General features: G+C 48.0%; 1 protein-coding gene across 1 annotated transcript in view; it reads left to right on the top strand.

The window, feature by feature from the left end:
- LOC137365572 (E3 ubiquitin ligase RNF157-like) overlaps window positions 1-17913 on the top strand; it is a 455910-nt gene that overhangs the window by 187679 nt on the left and 250318 nt on the right. The window contains exons 5-7 of the mRNA XM_068027950.1: window positions 351-468; window positions 9371-9437; window positions 10548-10591. Of these exons, the coding sequence (XP_067884051.1) occupies window positions 351-468; window positions 9371-9437; window positions 10548-10591 (229 nt within the window). The remainder of the gene's footprint in view (window positions 1-350; window positions 469-9370; window positions 9438-10547; window positions 10592-17913) is intronic.

The raw sequence follows: 17913 nt of genomic DNA, 5'->3' as shown, positions 1-17913 counted from the left end.
GTGTGTTTACACCAGGGTTTAATCTCTCTAATAACATGCTGCGTGTTACTCTGTGTATAAACACCAGGGTTTAATCTCTCTAATAACATGCTGTGTGTTACTCTGTGTGTTTATAACAGGGTTTAATCTCTCTCATAACATGCTGTGTGTTACTCTGTGTGTTTACACCAGGGTTTAATCTCTCTAATAACATGCTGTGTGTTACTCTGTGTGTTTACACCAGGGTTTAATCTCTCTAATAACATGCTGTGTGTTACTCTGTGTATAAACACCAGGGTTTAATCTCTCTAATAACATGCTGTGTGTTACTCTGTGTGTTTCCTATGTTTTTCTAATCTGGGTCTTTTAAGTTACACAGCTAAAGACCGCTCACTGCAATCTGAAACTGTGCACTATAAGCGTGGCGTGTCTCAGCAGTTCTGTTTGCCCTCCCACACCATCGACCCATCTGACTGGATGGAAGAGGAGGTGAGAATTGTGAATATGTTAATGAGTTCCTATATCCCTCCCTGTTATTCTAGACACCAGTTTAAAATTTTAACTCCAATTAGAAAAGAGCTGAATTAGAGGAATGCAGATAATCTCGGAGGATTGTGGGGCTGGGGGAGATTACAGAGACAGGGAAGGGGCAAGACCATGGAAGGATTTAAAAATAAAGATGTGAATTTTAAAATTGATGTGTTGCTTGACTGGGAGCCAATGTTGTTCAAGGAGCACAGGGGTGATAGGTGAACGGGGCTTGATGTGAATTAGGACAGAGGCAACAGAGTTTTGGATGACCTGTGGTTTCGAAGGGTAGAATGTGGGAGTCCAATAGAATATGAGAGTAAACTAGCCAGAAATATAAAAACAGATTATAAGAGCCTTTACAAGTATATAAAAAGGAAGAGAGTAGCTAAAGTAAACATCGGTCCCTCAGAAGCAGAGACAGGAGAAATTATCATGGGGAATGAGAAAATGGCAAAGACATTGAACAATTATTTTGCGTCTCAGTTCACAGTTGAAGATGCAAATTACCGACCAGAAATAGACAGTAACCTAGGTACTAATCAGAGTGAGGAATTTAAGATAATTAATATCAGCAGAGAAATGTACTGGAAAAACTCAAAATCTGACAAAACCCCAGGCACTGGAGTGCTGACTTGGGTTGCATTAGAGTGCTATAGTGGAAGTTTGGTAACTGAGGATAATTAAGGGTTAATTTTATCTTAAATCTAATCTGTCTTTTATTTAGCAGAGTAATTTAACAGTTGCTGTTAGGGTTGGAGAAGGTGAGTTTTAGACCAGCTTTAAACAGGATTCACTCAGGCTCTGCTTGCAGCTGCACCTTGTTAATTAGAGAATTGGCTTAAACCAGTTTTCAAGGGCGAGAGTCAGACAGTATAAAAGTGAGCCATCTTACAGTGCTGACTTGGGTTGCACTCGAGTGCTACAGTGGAAGTTTGGTAACTGAGGAAGTTCGGTAAGGAGGGAGCGAGGAGCTCCTTTCATTTCCTACCTGTCCTCAGAGTGAGGGGAGCCCAGAGCTTCCAAAGAGCACAGCTGACTGGGAGACGACTCAGAGGGCAGAGTTCCGGACCGGTAAGTATAAAATACTTACCCCTGGTAAAAAAAAACTGAAAGTGACGTCACAGGATAGCTGTGACCTGATTGGCTGGTAGGGAATTTTTACTGAATTTGAAAACAAAACATTGATAAAAATTGATTAAAACCCGAATTAACTAATTAATTAATAAGTAGAGTAAAGCAGAGGGAGGAGATTACTGTATTTAGTTAGCATTTAATATTTAAAGTAGGAATCTAGCACTAGGGACCATATAGTTAATTATAACAATTTAGTAAGGATTTAATAAGTATTTATTTATTTTAAATTAATTTATTAATTAGTGTTAGAAATGTCAGTTAGAGGGGTGAAGTGTTTCACCTGTGAGATGTGGGAGGTCCGTGACGCTTCCAGCGTTCCGGGCGACTACATCTGCAGGAAGTGTACCCAGTTGCAGCTCCTCACAGACCGCATGGATCGGTTGGAGCGGCAACTGGATGCAGTTAGGAGCATGCAGGTGGTAGAGAGCGTCATAGACAGGAGTTTTAGAGAAGTGGTTACACCCAAGGTGCAGGCAGATAGATGGGTGACCGCTAGAAGGGGCAGGCAGTCAGTGCAGGAATCCCCTGTGGCTATCCCCCTCTCTAACAAGTATACCGTTTTGGATACTGTTGGGGGGGATGGCCTATCAGGGGAAAACAGCAGCAGCCAGAGCAGTGGCACCACGGCTGGCACTGTTGTTCAGCAGGGAGGGACAAAGTGCAGAAGAGCAATAGTTATAGGGGATTCTATAGTCAGGGGCACAGATAGGCGCTTCTGTGGACGTGAAAGAGACTCCAGGATGATATGTTGCCTCCCTGGTGCCAGGGTCAAGGATGTCTCTGAATGGACAGGGGGCATTCTGAAGGGGAAGGGTGAAATGCCAGATGTTGTGGTACACATCGGTACCAACGACATAGGCAGGAAGAGTGACGAGGTCCTGCAGGGGGAGTTTAGGGAGTTAGGTAGAAAGTTAAAAGACAGGGCCTCTAGGGTTGTAATCTTGGGATTACTCCCTGTGCCACGTGCCAGTGAGGCTAGAAATAGGAAAATAGGAAGATAGTGCAGCTAAACAAATGGCTGAACAGCTGGTGTAGGAGGGAGGGTTTCAGATATCTGGACCATTGGGATCTCTTCAGGGACAGATGGGACCTGTACAAGGAGGACGGGTTGCATCTAAACTGGAGGGGCACAAATATCCTGGCTGCGAGGTTTGCTAGCGTCACTCGGGAGGGTTTAAACTAGTGTGGCAGGGGGGTGGGAACCAGAGCAGTAGGACAGCAAGTGAAATAAATGAGGGGGAACTAGTAAATAAGGCCAGTAAGACTAAGAGGAAGAGCAGGCAGGGAGATGTTGCGGAGCACAGCGGGACTGGTGGTCTGAAGTGCATTTGTTTCAATGCAAGAAGTATAACAGGTAAGGCAGATGAACTTAGAGCTTGGATTAGTACTTGGAACTATGATGTTGTTGCTATTACAGAGACTTGGTTGAGGGAAGGACAGGATTGGCAGCTAAATGTTGCAGGATTTAGAAGCTTCAGGCGGGATAGAGGGGGATGTAAAAGGGGTGGGGGAGTTGCATTACTGGTTAAGGAGAATATCACAGCCGTACTGGACCTGGTATTGGGGAATGAGCCCGGCCAGGTGGTCGAAGTTTCAGTAGGGGAGCATTTCGGGAACAGTGACCATAATTCCATAAGTTTTAAGGTACGTGTGGATAAGGATAAGAGTAGTCCTCAGGTGAAGGTGCTAAATTGGGGGAAGGCGAATTATCACAATATTAGGCAGGAACTGGAGAATTTAGATTGGGGGCGGCTGTTTGAGGGTAAATCAACATCTGACATGTAGGAGTCTTTCAAACGTCAGTTGATTAGAATCCAGGACCAGCATGTCCCTGTGAGGAAGAAGGAAAAGTTTGGCAAGTTTCGGGAACCTTGGATAACGTGGGATATTGTGAGCCTCGTCAAAAAGAGAAAGGAAGCATTTGTGAGGGCTGGAAGGCTAGGAATAGATGAATCCCTTGAGGAATATAAAGACAGCAGAAAGGAACTTAAGCAAGGAGTCAGGAGGGCTAAAAGGGGTCATGAAAAGTCATTGGCAAACAGGATTAAGGAAAATCCAAAGGCTTTTTATACGTATATAATGAGCAAGAGGGTAACTAGGGAAAGGGTTGACCCACTCAAGGACAGAGGAGGGAATCTATGTGTGGAGCCAGAGGAAATGGGCGAGGTACTAAATGAGTACTTTGCATCAGTATTCACCAAAGCGAAGGACTTGGTGGATGATGAGTCTAGGGAAGGGAGTGTAGATAGTTTCAGTCATCTCATTATCAAAAAGGAGGAGGTGTTGGGTGTCTTGCAAAACATTAAGGTAGATAAGTCCCCAGGGCCTGATGGGATCGACCCTAGAATACTGAGGGAGGCAAGGGAAGAAATTGCTGGGGCCTTGACAGAAATCTTTGCATCCTCATTGGCTACAGGTGAGGTCCCAGAGGATTGGAGAATAGCCAATGATGTTCCTTTGTTTAAGAAGGGTAGCAAGGATAATCCAGGAAATTATAGGCCGGTGAACCAGTGGTAGGGAAATTATTGGAGAGGATTCTTCGGGACAGGATTTACTCCCATTTGGAAACAAATGAACATATTAGCGAGAGGCAGCATGGTTTTGTGAAGGGGAGGTCATGTCTCACTAATTTGATTGAGTTTTTTGAGGAAGTGACGAAGATGATTGATGAAGGAAGGGCAGTGAATGTTATCTATATGGACTTCAGTAAAGCCTTTGACAAGGTCCCTCATGGCAGACTGGTACAAAAGGTGAAGTCACACGGGATCAGAGGTGAGCTGGCAAGATGGATACAGAACTGGCTCGGTCTTAGAAGACAGAGGGTAGCAGTGGAAGGGTGCTTTTCTGAATGGGGGGATGTGACTAGTGGTGTTCCGCAGGGATCAGTGCTGGGACCTTTGCTGTTTGTAGTATATATAAATGATTTGGAGGAAAATGTAGCTGGTCTGATTAGTAAGTTTGCGGACGACACAAAGGTTGGTGGAGTTGCGGATAGTGATGAGGATTGTCAGAGGATACAGCAGGATATAGATCGGTTAGAGACTTGGGCGGAGAAATGGCAGATGGAGTTTAATCCGGACAAATGTGAGGTAATGCATTTTGGAAGGTCTAATGCAGGTGGGAAGTATACAGTAAATGGCAGAACCCTTACGAGTATTGACAGGCAGAGAGATCTGGGTGTACAGGTCCACAGGTCACTGAAAGTGGCAACGCAGGTGGATAAGGTAGTCAAGAAGGCATACGGCATGCTTGCCTTCATCGGTCGGGGCATAGAGTATAAAAATTGGCAAGTCATGCTGCAGCTGTACAGAACCTTAGTTAGGCCACACTTAGAATATTGCATGCAATTCTGGTCGCCACACTACCAGAAGGACGTGGAGTCTTTGGAGAAGGTACAGAAGAGGTTTACCAGGATGTTGCCTGGTCTGGAGGGCATTAGCTATGAGGAGAGGTTGGATAAACTCGGATTGTTTTCACTGGAACGACGGAGGTGGAGGGGCGACATGATAGAGATTTACAAAGTTATGAGCGGCATGGACAGAGTGGATAGTCAGAAGCTTTTTCCCAGGGTGGAAGAGTCAGTTACTAGGGGACATAGGTTTAAGGTGAGAGGGGCAAAGTTTAGAGGGGATGTGCGAGGCAAGTTCTTTACACAGAGGGTGGTGAATGCCTGGAACTTGCTGCCGGGGGAGGTGGTGGAAGCAGGTACGATAGCGACGTTTAAGAGGCATCTTGACAAATACATGAATAGGAAGGGAATAGAGGGATACGGACCCCGGAAGTGCAGAAGGTTTTAGTTTATGCAGGCATCAAGATCAGCGCAGGCTTGGAGGTCCGAATGGACTGTTCCTGTGCTGTACTGTTCTTTGTTCTTTGATGACCTACATTCTCGGGCTCTATCACAGGGAGCTGCGGAGATAGTGGATGCACTGATTATAATTTTCCAAACTTCTCTAGATTCTAGAATGGTCCCAGTGGATTGGAAGTTCGCAAATGTGACACTGCTATTCAAGAAAGGAGGGAGAAAACAGGGAGCTACACACTAGTTAGTCTGACATCAGTCCTCAGGAAAACACTGGAATCTGTTCAGGAAGTCTAAATGCACTCAGAAAATCATAAGTATGGTTAGAACAAGTCAACATGATTTTACGAAAGGGAAATTGGAGTTTTTTGAGGATGTAATTAGTAGGATAGATAAAGGGGAACCTGTCGATGCGGTATACCTGGATTTCCAAAAGGCATTCGATAAGGTGCCACATAAAAGATTGATGGGCAAGATCAGGGCTGATGGTGTTGGGGGTAATATATTAGTGTGGATAGAGGATTGGTTAACAGACAGGAAGCAGAGAGTGGGCATAAATGGGACATTTTCAAGTTGGCAGGCAGTGAATAGTGGGGTGCCGCAAGGATCAGTGCTGGGGCCTCAGCTATTTACAATCTATATTAATGACTTGGATGAAGAAACTGAGAGTAATGTATCTAAGTTTGCTGACGATACAAAGCTCGGTGGAAAGGTAAACTGCAGGGAGGACACAGAGAGGCTGCAAAGAAATATAGACAGGTTAAGTGAGTGGACAACAAGGTGGCAAATGGAGTATAATGTAGGGAAGTGTGAAGTTGTTCACTTTGGTCGTAACAATAGAAAAGCAGAACTGGTAAGTGTTGATGTTCAGAGAGCCTTGGGTGTGCTTGTACAAGGAACGCAGAAAGTTAGCATGCAGGTACAGCAAGCAATTAGGAAGGCAAATGGCACGTTGGCCTTTATTGCAAAGGGATTGGGATACAGGAATAAAGAAGTCTTACTACAAGTAAGGATATACTTGCATTGGAGGCAGTACAGCGAAGGTTCAGTAGATTAGATCCTGGGATGATGATAGGCTGAGTAAACTGGGTCTGTATTCTCTGGAGTTTAGAAGAATGAGAGGTGATCTCATTGAAATGTAAAAGATTCTGAAAGGGTTTGATAGGGTAGAAACTGAGAGATTGTTCCCACTGGTCAGGGAATCTAGAACATGGGGACACAGTCTCAGGATAAGGGGCCAATCATTCAGGACTGAGATGAGGAGAAATTTCTTCACCTCAAAGGGTTGTGAATCTTTGGAATTCTCTATCCCAGAGGGTTGTGGATCTCCATTGTTGAATATATTTAAGGCTGGGATAGATAGACTTTTGGTCTCGTAGGGAACCAAGGGATATGGGGAGCGGACAGGAAAATGGAATTGAATCCTGGGATCAGCCATGATCGTACTGAATGGCGGAGCAGGCTCGATGGGCTGAATGGCCTACTCCTATTTCCTGTGTTCTTACCAGCCAGGAGAGTAAATCTAGAGGTAATGAAGGCATGGATGAGAATTTTAGCAGCCAATGAGCTGAGACAGGGGCGAAATCGAGTGATGTAATGAGGTCAGCAGCTCATCTCAGGGTCAAATATGACACCAAGGTGGTGAAGTGCGACCAGGATAAATCACGGGAGACAAGGCTCTAGAAGTGGAAGACTTTCATTCCTTCTCTCCCTCTTTCATTTAAGACAGAGATGAGGAGAATTTTTTTCTCTCTGAGGATTGTGAGTCTTTACAACTCTCTTGCCCAGAGAGCGGTGGAGGCAGGATCATTGAATATTTTTAAGGCAGAGGTAGATAAATTCTTGACTAACAAGGGAATCAAAGGAGTTCGGGGGTAGGTGGGAAAGCGGAGTTGAGGCCACAATCCGATCAGCCATGATCTTATTAAATGGCAGAGCAGGCTCGAGGGGCCGAATGGCCGACTCCTGCTCCTAAGTTGTATGTTCATATGTTCTCTCTCCTCTCTTCCGCCACTGCTTTGGTATCTCCCCTTCTCTCTCATTCCTTTCTTCTCTCTCTCTCCTTCTTGCTTTCTCTTTCTGCCTCATACTCTCTCTTTCTGTATTATTTAAATAATACATTAGCATTATTTAAATAATTTACTGCTGGTTTAGAGTTTGGCCATTTGCTATCTTTTAAGATTATCGTGACCCAGCATGGGCTGTTTATAATATTCAGTGATTAGAATTAGAGAGTTACAGCCTCATTGTGCTGTGTGAGTCGGGGAATCACAGATCACTGACCAACTGAACTCGAGTCAGAATCTTACACCATAATACGAGACCATTTGGCCCATTGAGCCTGTGCTGTCTCTCTGAAAGAACTATCCCTTTACTTCCATTCCCTTCCGCTTGCCCCCTTGCCCACACACAGATAAAATCTGGAAATAGAAAGCTGGTTTCAGTAACAGAGACTATGAAACTGTTGGATTGTTGTAAAATCTCAACTGGTTCACTGACGTATCCTTACCCAATCTAATTCTATATGTGACTTCAATCCCACAGCAACACCAACGAGGTTGACTCTTATATGCCTGCTGAAATGGGGTTAGTGAGATAGTCCAGGCTGGATTTCGTGAACCCCCCCGAGGCAGCGTTGGAGGCGGAGGGCACAGAGATCTGTGACGGGTGGTGGGGTGCGCGGGGGCAGTGCAGAGCACCCTTCACCGCCCCGTCACCAAGTGATTTTCCCGGTGGGTGGGATGACGGCCTTCCCACCCAGAGTCCAGTTGAGGCCCTTAAGTGGCCTATTAACAGCCAATTAAAGGCCTCTTTCCTCCACCGCTGGGATTTAACTAGCAGGTCGGGGGGTGGGCCTTGTAATACGAGGTGCCCTCGCTGCGCTTGGGGGGGCGGGTCCATCCTCTGTGGGCAATCTGTGACCCAAGCCAGGAAACAGTGCACCTACTAGGATCCCCTCCCCCTGGACTTTACGACCACCTACTACCACCCACCCCCCTGCCCCTCCCCGCCCCAAGCCCCATTTGCCGGGGCCTTCTGGACTGGCCCTGGCAACCACACCTCACTTACCTTTATTCTAGGGTTCCAGACCTGGCCTGGGCCCAAGGCCTTTGAGTTCATGCAAATCCACAGCTCCTGGTGGTGCTGCCGATACTGCTGAGCCGTTGCCCCTGTGATTGGCCGCCCCTGTGATTGGCCTCCCCTGTGATTGGCCGGCAGCTCTCGGAGGCGGAATCCCCATCTTTAAAGGGATGGAGATCCCGGCTCTGGAAACCTCGCCCCGAAATGGACGATATTGTCCAGGAGGCAGAGAAAGGCCGAGGCGAGGGTTCTCCCACCATTCCAGGTCGGCACCGGCAGCCTCACCTCCTCCATAAAATCCAGCCTATCGTTTGTCTGTAAACCACGACAGACTCACCACCATCTTCACAAGGACAACCACAGATGGGTAATAAAGGCAGCCTAACCAGCAACACCCCTGCTCCAGGAAGGAATAAAACAAATTTACATTCCTTCAAATATTTACCCCTTTTTCCTAGAAACTGTTATCGATTCTGTTTCTGTTCCATATCTTAGCAAAATGTCTGAGTAAATATTTTTAAATCCTGCTCCTAACTCTCACTCTCTCAGAGAGTCAGTGCCTGAATTTAAAACAATCAGTGAAAATAGTTTTCCACATTTACCTTATCAAAGCTCTGATAACATTGAACCCTGCGAATACACATCTCCTCTCCTCTCCTCTCTCTAACCTGGAAACACACTGTATCCTCCTCCTAGGACTATTCCGGCAGCAGATCCCATTCTTGCTGGTCCGAGGGCTGGGGAAGGGTCAGAGTAGGTGGACATGGGGCTCAGATCCCCCCTCACCTGAACTTGCAGGCAGGAATGTTCTGACCACATTCTGTGCTGTACTTTCCCCACTAGCTGGTGATGGATGGTGATCGTGCTGTTTACCCGATGGTGATTCACGCTGTGGTGGATGAAGGAGAGGGTAAGCACACAGGCTGCAATCAGCATTAGATCCTGATACTCAACCCAGCTTCCCAGCTACACCTCACTGGCACTGAAATGCTGGGAAAGGGCCCTGCACTGGGGGAGGGGGCCCTGTCTCTGGGGGTGGGGCCTTCTTTCTAGGGATGTGGCCCTTTCTCCCATGGTGGTGCACTCTCTGTGCAGGTGTGGCTCCTTTCTCTGGGGGCGGGGCCCTCTCTCTGGGGGCGGGGCCCTCTCTCTGGGGGCGGGGCCCTCTCTCTGGGGGCGGGGGCCTCTCTCTGGGGTGGGGGCCTCTCTCTGGGGGTGGGGGCCTCTCTCTGGGGGTGGGGGCCTCTCTCTGGGGGTGGGGGCCTCTGGGGGCGGGGCCTCTCTCTGGGGGCGGGGCCTCTCTCTGGGGGTGGGGCCTCTCTCTGGGGGTGGGGGCCTCTCTCTGGGGGTGGGCCTCTCTCTGGGGGTGGGGCCTCTCTCTGGGGGTGGGGGCCTCTCTCTGGGGGCGGGGCCTCTCTCTGGGGGCGGGGCCCTCTCTCTGGGGGCGGGGCCCTCTCTCTGGGGGCAGGGCCCTCTCTCTGGGGGCGCGGCCTCTCTCTGGGGGCGGGGCCCTCTCTCTGGGGGTGGGGCCCTCTCTCTGGGGGTGGGGCCCTCTCTCTGGGGGCGGGGCCTCTCTCTGGGGGCGGGGCCTCTCTCTGGGGGTGGGGGCCTCTCTCTGGGGGTGGGGGCCTCTCTCTGGGGGCGGGGCCTCTCTCTGGGGGCGGGGCCTCTCTCTGGGGGCGGGGGCCTCTCTCTGGGGGTGGGGGCCTCTCTCTGGGGGTGGGCCTCTCTCTGGGGGTGGGGCCTCTCTCTGGGGGCGGGGCCTCTCTCTGGGGGCGGGGCCCTCTCTCTGGGGGCGCGGCCTCTCTCTGGGGGCGGGGCCCTCTCTCTGGGGGCGGGGCCCTCTCTCTGGGGGTGGGGCCTCTCTCTGGGGGTGGGCCCTCTCTCTGGGGGTGGGCCCTCTCTCTGGGGGTGGGGCCTCTCTCTGGGGGTGGGGCCTCTCTCTGGGGGTGGGTCTGGGGTCTCTGTTCACTCGCTGCCTCATGGTGCTCACTTGGTTTTGTTGATTTCTCCATTCCAGAGCATCTTGGACACTCTCATGTGCTGCTGACGACGTTTGATAAGGTATGTGGTTCAAACACAGCTCCAGACTGTGGCTTATGCTTCCATAGTAATGCCCTCAGAAAGGCCATTCTGCCCATTGTGCCTGCGTTGTCTCTTTGCTCGACATATCTGATTATTGGCAGTGTCCTCCTCTCTTGAAGACAGATGCAACAGAAGAGAGTCAAAGAATCATTATGGCACAGAGGGAGGCTATTCACCACATCGAGTCCATGGCGGCTCTCTATAGAGCATTCCAATCAGTCCCATTCCCTCGCTCTATCTTCGTATCTCTGGAAGTTTATTTCCCCCAAGTGCCCATCCAATTTTCTTTTGCAATCATTCATCGTCTCCACTTCCACCACCCTCGTTGGCAGTGAGCTCCAGGTCATTACCACTCACAGTGGAAAAACGTTCTTCCTCACATCCTTCTCTGTATCTCTTGCCCAAAACCTTAAATTTGTGTCCCCTAGTCCTTGTACGATCAGTTAATGGGAACAGCTTTTCTTCATCTACCGTGCCTAAACCTGTCATAATCTTGTACACCTCTATCAAATCTCCCCTCAATCTCCTTTGCTCCAAGGAGAACAACCACAGCTTCTCCAACCTAACCTTGTAATTTTTTTTATCCATTCATGGGATGTGGGCGTCGCTGGCCAGGCCAGCATTTATTGCCCATCCCTAATTGCCCTTGAGAAGGTGGTGGTGAGCTGCCTTCTTGAACCGCTGCAGTCCATGTGGGGTAGGTACACTCACAGTGCTGATAGGAAGGGAGTTCCAGGATTTTGACCCAGTGACAGTGAAGGAACAGTGATATAGTTCCAAGTCAGGATGGTGTGTGACTTGGAGGGGAACTTGCAGGTGGTGGTGTTGACTACAATACTCCAGATGTGGTCTCACCAAGACCCTGTATAATTGCAGCAAGACATCCTTGCTCCTGTACTCGAATCCTCTCACTATGAATGCCAACATACCATTTGCCTTCTTAACTGCCTGCTGCACCTGCATGTTTACTTTCAGCGACTGGTGCACAAGGACACCCAGATCTTGCTGCACCTCCCCCTTCCCCAATCTATCACCGTTCAGATAATAATCTGCCTTTCTGTTTTTGCCAAAGTGGATAACCTCACACTTATCCACATTATACTGCATCTGCCATGTATTTGCCCACTCACTCAACCTGTCCAAATCACACTGGAGCTTCTCTGCATCTTCCTCACAGCTCACACTCTCACCCAGCTTTGTGTCATCTGCAAACTTTTATTTCCCTCATCTATATCATTAATATATATTGTGAATAGCTGGGGTCCTAGCACTGATCCCTGCAGTACCCCACTAGTCACTGCCTGCCACTCGGAAAAAGACCCACTTATTCCTACTCTTTGTTTCCTGTCTGCCAACCAGTTCTCTATCCATGTCAGTACCTTACCCCCAATCCTACATGCTTTAATTTTGCATGTTAATCTCTTATGTGGGATGTTATCAAAAGCCTTCTGAAAGTTCAAATATGCCACATCCACTGGTTCTCCCTTATCTATTCTACTAGTTACATCCTCAAAAAATTCCAGTAGATTTGACCAGCATGATTTCCCTTTCGTAAATCCATGTTGACTTTGTCCGATCCTGTCACTGTTTTCCAAGTGCTCTGCTGTTACATCTTTTATAATGGACTCTAGCGTTTTCCCCACTACTGATGTCAGGCTAACCGGTCTATAATTCCCTGTTTTCTCTCTACCTCCTTTTTTAAATAGTGGGGGGTAACATTTTGGCATGGATAGAAGATTGGCTAGCTAACATGAAACAGAGAGTAGGCATAAATGGGTAATTTTCTGGTTGGCAAGATGTAACGAATGGTGTATCACAGGGATCTGTGCTGGGGCCTCAACTTTTTACAATTTATATAAATGACTTAGATGAAAGGACCGAAGGTACGGTTGCTAAATTTTCAGATGACACAAAGATATGTAGGAAAGTAAGTTGTGAAGAGGACATAAGGAGGCTACAAATGGATATAGATAGGTTAAGTGAGTGGGCAAAGATCTGGCAAATGGAATATAATGTAGGAAAGTGTGAAATTGTCCACTTTGGCAGCAAGAATAAAAAAAGCATATTATCTAAATGGTGAGAATGAGGGTTTCAGCAGATGAGCTGTGGCAGGGCGGAGTCGGGCACAACATATTGATTGAAACATACAAGATCCTGAGGGGTCTTGACAGGGTGGATGTAGAAAGGATGTTTCCTCTTGTGGAAGAATCTAGAACTGGGGTCACTGTTTAAAAATAAGGGGTCGCCCATTTAAGGCAGAGATGAGGAGAATTTTTTTCTCTCAGAGGGTCATGAGTCTTTGGAATTCTCTTCCACAAAAGGTAGTGGAAGCAGAGTCTTTGAATATTTTTGAGGCAGAGGTAGATAGATTCTTGATAAGCAAGAAGGTGAAAAGTTATCGGGGGTAGGCAGGAATGTAGAGTTGAGGTTACAATCAGATCAGCCATGATCTTACTGAATGGTGGAGCAGGCTGGAGGGGCCGAGTGGCCTCCCCCTGCTCCTAATTTGTCTGTTCATATGTAATTCAATGGAAACAACATGCTGGGATTTGCAGTCAAACTTGACAAAACACACAGCCAGGAAAGGAATGCAGATAGCAAAAGAGAAAGGGGCTGCAAGACTTTGTTTGTCAAAAATTGCCCATTCAGGATAATTCAGGATCACCTCAGATTTTTGAGGATACTATTAACATGAGAATTCCTGCTTTTCGGAATGGTTCAGGGATTCAGAGCATTGCCTGTATTGAATTTGAAAATGAAGCAGCTGCAGATACAGCACTGGAACAGAAACAAGGCACTGACGTTGAGGGCAGAGCCATCGTTCCTGATTTCACTGGCAATAGGAGTGTGTTAAATGTAGAGGGTTGACAAATGCAACCAGATTCTTATAGACTCATTGTAAATAACTTGGCAGATTCGGCAACAGAAGAAACCCTTCAGAGTAGTTTTGAAAAGCATCATTGAATATAATACCAGAAAAGACTGGCAGACCAAAAGGATTTACATTTGTTAAATTTGAATCTATTGAGGATACTAAACAAGCTCTTGAGAATCACAGCAATACAAAGATTGGAAGGAAAACTGTGAGGTTGGATTTCAGCAACCAAGAAGTGATGTTGGTCCCAGTCAGACATTGTTTGTTCGTGGCCTTTTGATGTCACAACTGAAGAAACTTTAAAAGCAGCTTTTAAAGGAGCTGCTCGAATTGCAACAGAGAGAAAATCTGGAAGATGGAAAGGTTTTGGCTTTGTGGTTTTCCCATCAGAATAAGATGCAAAAACAGCGAAGGAAAACGGTGGAAAATGGAGAAATTGGTGGATGCAAAATGACGTGACTTTGTTAAACCGAAGGGTGAAACCCAGCAAAGTGGGCGAGGCTTTGGAAGAGTAAGAAGAGGATGGGATGGATTTGGGGGATTCAGAGGTGGAAAGACGACTCCCAAAGGAAAGATTATCAAATTATCAAACAGAGCCTCTGTTGATATGCCTCAGAGTTGGACATTCCAGAGTCGTGCTTGGACTGACGACTGTGCAGTTTGGAACGTGACGGCGGTGCAGTTTGGAACGTGACGGCGGTGCAGTTTGGAGCGTGACGGCGGTGCAGTTTGGAGCGTGACGACTGTGCAGTTTGGAGCGTGACGGCGGTGCAGTTTGGAGCGTGACGGCGGTGCAGTTTGGAGCGTGACGGCGGTGCAGTTTGGAGCGTGACGGCGGTGCAGTTTGGAGCGTGACGACTGTGCAGTTTGGAGCGTGACGGCGGTGCAGTTTGGAGCGTGACGGCGGTGCAGTTTGGAGCGTGACGGCGGTGCAGTTTGGAGCGTGACGGCGGTGCAGTTTGGAGCGTGACGGCGGTGCAGTTTGGTGCGTGACGGCGGTGCAGTTTGGAGCGTGACGGCGGTGCAGTTTGGAGCGTGACGGCAGTGCAATTTGGAGCGTGACGGCGGTGCAGTTTGGAGCGTGACGACTGTGCAGTTTGGTGCGTGACGACTGTGCAGTTTGGAACGTGACGGCGGTGCAGTTTGGAGCGTGACGACTGTGCAGTTTGGTGCGTGACGGCGGTGCAGTTTGGAGCGTGACGGCGGTGCAGTTTGGAGCGTGACGGCGGTGCAGTTTGGAGCGTGACGGCGGTGCAGTTTGGTGCGTGACGGCGGTGCAGTTTGGAGCGTGACGGCGGTGCAGTTTGGAGCGTGACGGCGGTGCAGTTTGGAGCGTGACGGCGGTGCAGTTTGGAGCGTGACGGCGGTGCAATTTGGTGCGTGACGGCGGTGCAGTTTGGAGCGTGACGGCGGTGCAGTTTGGAGCGTGACGACTGTGCAGTTTGGTGCGTGACGGCGGTGCAGTTTGGAGCGTGACGGCGGTGCAGTTTGGAGCGTGACGGCGGTGCAGTTTGGAGCGTGACGGCGGTGCAATTTGGTGCGTGACGGCGGTGCAGTTTGGTGCGTGACGGCGGTGCAGTTTGGAGCGTGACGGCGGTGCAGTTTGGAGCGTGACGGCGGTGCAATTTGGTGCGTGACGGCGGTGCAATTTGGTGCGTGACGGCGGTGCAGTTTGGTGCGTGACAGCGGTGCAGTTTGGAGCGTGACGGCGGTGCAATTTGGTGCGTGACGGCGGTGCAGTTTGGTGCGTGACGGCGGTGCAGTTTGGAGCGTGACGGGAGCTCACTACGGTTCCGAATGGACTTTCAATTAAGTAAAGACAGAAATTGTTGGTACATCTTTGTGGGTTTTGCCAAATATATTAAGTGTTTCTCGTTTACCAGTGTGCAAATGGACTGGTCCCTCTAATTTTTTTTATTAGCATTGTAAATGCAATTTTTTAATGAAAAAGGGGATGTTTGGATATTTTGTACACTTTGGCTTGCTGTACACATGTGACCTTTGATGTCATGATATGTGATTGAAGGCTTTTGGCAATAGCCATCTTATACACCACCTGGAACACCTAATAAGTCCCTCGCTGCCTCATACTACCTGTTTACTCTTTACATGCCGGTAGAAGATTTTTGGATTCCCGTTTATGTTGACTGCCATTCTATTCTCATTCTCTCTTTGCCAGTGTTATTTTCCTCTTCCCCCTCCCCTGTTAACTTATTGTATTTGTCCTGGTTCTTGCTTGAAGAATTCACCTGACATGCATCATGCACCCTCCTGTTCTCTATCTCTCTTGTCATCCAAGGAGCTTGATGCAGGGAGGATGTTCCCGATGGCTGGGGGGGGGGGGTCCAGAACCAGGGGTCACAGTCTCATGATACGGGGTATGCCATTTAGAACCAAGATGGGGAAAAATTTTTTCACTCAGAGGGTGGTGAACCTGTAGAATTCTCTACTGCAGAGGGCAGTGAGGCCAAGTCATTAAATATATTCAAGAAGGGGATAGATATATTTCTTAATGCCAAAGGGATTGAAGGATATGGGGAGAAAGCAGGTACAGGGTACTGAATTGGACGATCAGCCATGATCTTTTATGAATGATGCAGCAGGTCTGAAGGGCCGAATGGCCTATTCCTGCTCATATTTTCTATATTTCTATGATCCCTAGCTTTGGTTCCCCTACCTTACGCCCTTGTTGGAATGTACCAAGCCTGTACCTGAAACATCTCCTCCTTAAAGATCACCCATTGGTCTGTTACAGTTTTTTCTTGTCAGTCTTTGGTTCTATTTTACTCTGGCTAGATTCCCTCTCATCCCATTGAAGTTAGCCATCTTCCAATTTAGAAGTTCTGCTTTAGATTGGTCCTTGCTCTTCTCCATTACCAATCTAAATCTTATGAACAATGATCACTCTTACCCAAGTGCTCCCCCACAGACACTTGGTCCACTTGGCCCTCCTCATTTCCCAGCACCAGATCCAGCAATGCCTCTTTCCTAGTTGCACCGAGAACAAACCGGTCAAGGAAGTTCTCCTGAACACATTTCAGAAATTCCTCCCCCTCCTTATCCTTTACTCTAACATTGTCCCAATCAATATTTGGGTGATGAAAGTCCCCCAATATCACCACTCTATAGTTCCTGCACATCTCTCTGATTTCCCTGCAGATTTGCTCCTGTATCTCTCACTATTTGGAGGCCTATAGAATACCCCCAGCTCCGTGATCAAACCCTTTTGCTCTTCAACTCTAACCAAATGGATTCTGTCTTTGCCCCCTCAAGCACATCCTCTCTTTCCAACACTACAATCTCTTCTCCAATCCATACTGCCACCCCTCCCTTTATTCCTTTCCTATCTTTTCTGAACATTTTGTATCCTTGAATATTAAGCGCATAGTCCTCACCATTTTTAAGCCACGTTTGTTATTGCCTCTACAACATATTCCTAATGTATATATTTAGTATTTCAGCCATGCTCTCTGCTCCACAAGAAGATCTAATCTTCGTCCCTAATCTGCCCTCCCCATCCTTTGATTCCTTTTACTTTTTATGGTCTAAATTTTAACTCCTAAAAAGGGTGGGCTGGCGTCATGTAAAACACAAAAAAAATCTGGAACGGTAACAGCCATTCCATTTTTAACCACAAGAAGGCAGATTTCGCAGACCTCAGGAAACTCGGCAGCTTAAAGGAGGCGAGAGGGGCTGAATCCATCAGCTAAGTGCCTTTGGTAGCACTGCTTGTGGCCCAGCAGAAGCTGGAGTTCTTCCTCCCAGACCAAAGCTATCCAGTAATCCAGCACCCGCCCTGCAATCTGTCTGCTCCCCCTGGAGTACTCTCAGACTCCCCAACCACAGACTGTTCCCTCCACCATCATTGGAAGCCCCCCAAATTCTGCCTCAGCCTCTGCCAGCCTCATAGGCTTAGCGCACACTTCTCCCCATCACCCAGTCTTATCCAGTCTTGCCCTCACTCCCCACACCCTTTAATATTCCACTCAACCTGATTATTGATCAGTTCACACTCTTTTTGGGTGTAAGGATGATCCTGAAATGTAAAGCTAACCCCCCCTGATTCTGTTCTCTACTACAAACCATTATCTTAAACCCCTGTCCCCTCTACCTCACTTCCAACAATAGGTGCGAAGACCTCATGGACCGTTTTGTCACTAAGATCGAGACCATCCAATCAGCTGCCTCTGTTGCTTCCCTCCTTTCCACTAACCCGTTGGGCCAGATTTCCTCTAATGTTCCCCTGCCCTAGCCCTGAACTCGCATCTTTCTCTAATTTCTCTCCTTTCTCCCCTCATTCCCCCTCAGAACTCATCTTGTCCATGAGACCCACCTCCTGTTCCCTTGACCCTATTCCCATTAAACTGCTGATCATCCATGGTCCCTCGGATAGCTGGTATGTTAATGGTTCTCTCTCTTCAAGTGC

The sequence above is a fragment of the Heterodontus francisci genome, unplaced genomic scaffold, assembly GCF_036365525.1.
Source record: "Heterodontus francisci isolate sHetFra1 unplaced genomic scaffold, sHetFra1.hap1 HAP1_SCAFFOLD_405, whole genome shotgun sequence".
Classification (NCBI taxonomy): Eukaryota; Metazoa; Chordata; class Chondrichthyes; order Heterodontiformes; family Heterodontidae; genus Heterodontus; species Heterodontus francisci.
This window is presented reverse-complemented; position numbering and strand designations above follow the sequence as displayed.